Source organism: Phragmites australis, chromosome 6, assembly GCF_958298935.1.
Source record: "Phragmites australis chromosome 6, lpPhrAust1.1, whole genome shotgun sequence".
Classification (NCBI taxonomy): Eukaryota; Viridiplantae; Streptophyta; class Magnoliopsida; order Poales; family Poaceae; genus Phragmites; species Phragmites australis.
Window position 1 is genome coordinate 8,995,853 of NC_084926.1, and position 3,734 is coordinate 8,999,586.

The 3,734-nt window shown below is 50.8% G+C and overlaps 1 protein-coding gene across 1 annotated transcript; it reads left to right on the top strand.

Annotated features, from left to right (window-relative positions):
- Positions 1–971: 971 nt before the first annotated feature.
- On the top strand, positions 972–2,844 carry LOC133921541 (pentatricopeptide repeat-containing protein At1g74900, mitochondrial). Its single transcript, XM_062366462.1, has one exon. The coding sequence runs from the start codon at positions 1,084–1,086 to the stop codon at positions 2,581–2,583; it is 1,500 nt and encodes a 499-aa protein (XP_062222446.1). The 5' UTR covers positions 972–1,083; the 3' UTR covers positions 2,584–2,844.
- The last annotated feature ends 890 nt before the right edge of the window (positions 2,845–3,734 follow it).

Consider the following 3,734-nt stretch of genomic DNA (forward strand, 5'->3'; position numbering starts at 1 on the left):
CAGTTTTGCGTCACAATTTCGAACCACACGTCAGATTGGAGGCCATGAGCTTCCCTCATCTGGACTTTGGCCCAGTGGCGGCTTGCGGGCACTTTGGGCTGTCTAGTCTCGTCTCGGCCACTATGGGACAAGGGCACTATTGCGCCGTTACGAATCACCGTCTTTGGCAAGGTCCAAGGTCCGAAATCCCCATAGTCTGCCACAGCCCAGACTGGCGCTAATTGAGATCGCTATCACTTCATGAACACTAGTGAGCCATAATCACCTTCAAAGGAATTCAAGCCAGGTGATTCAAAAAGGTGTGAGTCATTCAATCTCAGGTGCATGTGATGTTATAGTAATTTTGTAAATAGTATAATCGCTACAACACTTTATAACCAATATAATTGCTACAGTACCACTACAAGTTAGTGTCATGTCCGGCCCACAGCCCTGAGGGCAGGGCAAAGGGGCGACCGCCCTAGTGCCTCAAAACTCAGGAGTGGCTAGCCCATATGAGCATTTATTAGCCATCCACTAGTCAATGATTTGTCTCTCGTTCTTTCCACCTTTGTCTCATAAAGTCTGAAGCCATGTCATATTCTCATTCCCCTCCTCTCCTCAAAATAATGCAACCATGCCAGCCGGGTCAACCTTTGCTGTCATTAATGGAAGACAAAGGATTAATCCGGAGGGCTTCAGCTTAATCCATCTTTAACAGTCTAATTTCATCTATTTGCGACAATTCTACTTAAAAAAAACCTCACATGTGTTATATGTTCTTGTTTTTTTCTCTATCTCCTACCCTAGAATTGTTTCCTCGGGCCTACTAACATTTATGAACAATTAGATTGCAAATAATAACTGTGTTTGTGTTTTTTTAATGTTTTCAGCATTAACTTGTAATTTTGACATATGAAATTTGTTACTTCTTGTATTCAAATATAGGGTCTGTCTCGCCCGGGGCCTCCAATACGTCTGGACCGGGCCTGGTTGCTATTCCCCTCCGACTTCGCAAGGTGAAGTCAGAGGATCCAATCCGGCGCAGACACGGGCTTCTCCCACTCTTCGGCGCTTCCGCTCCTCCGTCGCAGAACTTCCCCGATGCCGCCGCCGCCTTACCCAGCCTCCGCGGAACCCACCCCTCCCGCATCCCCAACACAACTACCCCCGTCCCCGCGCCAGATCGCCGCGCTAGTACTAAACCACCCGTCCTCCACGCTCACCGCCGCGTCGGCGCGCTCCCTCTCGGCGTCCCTCCTCGCTGCCGCGCCCGCGCTGCACCCGATCACGACCCCCGTAGCCAACTCCGTCCTCAAGCTCCTGTGGCACCACGCCCCTCGCGCCCTGCTCTTCGTCCACGCGCTCCTCCGGCTCCCGGCGCGCGCGCACGCGCTCTCCCCCTGCACTGTCGACCTCGCGCTCGACCTCTCCGCGCGCCTGCGCCACCCGCGCCAGCTCACGAGCTCCGTCCTCGCGCTCTTCCCGCGCCACGGGCTCGCCTTCACGCCGCGCACGTTCCCCATCCTCTTCGAGCGATTCGCGGTGTCGCACCGCCGACCCGACCTCGCCGTCCGGCTCTTCCTCTCGCTCCACCGCTCCCACGGCGTCGCGCAGGACCTCCCACTGTTCAACTCCCTCCTCGACGCGCTAGCCAAGTCGCGACACGCCGGCAAGGCTGCCTCTCTCGTCCGCGCCCTCGAGCGACGGTTCACCCCTGACGCGGTCACGTATAACACCCTCGCCGACGGATGGTGCCGCGTCAAGGACACCTCCCGCGCGCTCGACATCCTGCGGCAGATGGTCGAGTCCGGCATTTCCCCAACGAAAGCCACCTACAACATTATCCTCAAAGGCTTCTTCCGTGCTGGCCAGGTACAGCACGCATGGGATTTCTTCCTCCAGATGAAGAAGAGGGGCAGTAAAGACGAGCACTGTAAGCCTGATGTCGTGTCGTACACTACCGTCGTGCATGGGCTGGGCGTTGCCGGGCAGTTGGACAGAGCTCGCAAGGTGTTTGACGAAATGTCTAAAGAAGGATGCATGCCGTCAACGGCCACTTACAATGCATTAATTCAGGTGATCTGTAAGAAGGGAAATGTCAAGGATGCTGTGGCAATGTTCGACGATATGACCAGAAAGGGTTATGTGCCAGATGTGGTTACCTACACCGTCTTGATCCGAGGCCTCTGCCATGCCGGGAAGATTGATCGAGCTTTGAAGCTTTTGGAGATGATGAAGATCAAAGGTTGTGAGCCTGTCGTTCAGACATACAATGTTCTCATAAGGTATTCATTCGAGGAAGGGGAGATAGAGAAGGCCATGGATTTGTTCGAGAGAATGAGCAAGGGGGAGGCGAGCTTGCCCAACCAAGATACATATAATATCATAATAAGTGCAATGTTTGTGCGCAAGAGGGTTGAGGACATGGCAGTGGCTGCGAGGATGGTGGTGGAGATGGTGGATAGAGGTTACTTGCCTAGAAGGTTTATGTTCAACCGTGTATTGAACGGATTAATGCTGACCGGGAATCAAGAGCTTTCAAGGGAGCTCCTGAGAATGCAAGAGAAATATACACGCTTGCGACGAGAAATAAGACTGTGAGTGCCATTTGATTTTTCGAGTGGCATGTGCATTTGATGTTTTCTTCGTCTTGCGGTTTGGGCACACAAGATCAGAATCGAGGTGCAACCCTTGGAGCACATAGTCAGTTGATGTCCTTGCTATCCCGTGATTGCTGGATTGTCTGATTTGGAACTGGCACTTAGTTTTAAGTATATATTCTGAAACTTATCCACAAACTTGTTCAATTGATTATGTGTATCCAAACAGTTTAACTGATTTTGTAACCTTCCGTTTAGGCAATTCTGGAGGTTCATTCAATATCTTTGCAAGTTATGTTTGCAAAGATTTAAAGTAACAAGGTTCTGTGCCGAACAGTATGCTGCTGTTACTGCCCGCGGTCCACGGGAACTTGTAATCATCCCGTGATGCCGGCGTTATTGCTACAGGGCTGCAGTATATTGGCAGGCAGGTCAAATCAACCTTGTTCGTAGGAAATGGTTTGCCTAGAAATCGAAAGATCCTTTTGGCATGCATCCACATCCACGAGTGGCAGTGCCAAGTCGGAGGAACAGAACATATGCGACCAAGTAGGAATGCAAAGTGCAAACATAAGAAAGGAGTAGAAACATGCATCGTCAGCCGTCTGATCAAATCTCTGACCGGCTTCGATGTCAGTTCGCACCTGTACCTAGCAGAAGCTGGTGAACACCGTTCTTACTGGTTGACTTTGGCTCGAGATTAGTCACCCCACAGAGACCCAACGGCATGACTTGGCGACACCGGTAATAGCAGCAACAAGGATAAAGTCTTGTCGGTGGTGGCCAGGGAGCAGGTCAAATGGGTTTTGGGCTCCAGTGCTCGGCAGCGCAAATGGATGTCTGTTCAAGCATTCACGGCATGGGGCCGAGGTGAATGTTCACCTGACGGAAAGGGATAAAAAGTTAGTAACTTAAAGAGTCCCGTAAGGCATCTATAATGCAAATATGCTTACACAGATGTTTAAGAGAGAATAATTGCTATATTATCGAGCATCTATATAAGAGGCATATTTTACAATGGAAACAATTATATTTCGTAGACGCATAAACAGTTGATTTGCTAGTTGAAATGGTGGTTATATCACAAGATCACGTTACTCTCTGCTCCAAACATTCGGCGCCTGACCGAGCGGCGACACATTCTCCAAGCGT

Bases quoted from the DNA above. Each gene is read 5' to 3' on its own strand.
- LOC133921541 (XM_062366462.1), top strand. From the start codon at position 1,084: ATGCCGCCGCCGCCTTACCCAGCCTCCGCGGAACCCACCCCTCCCGCA.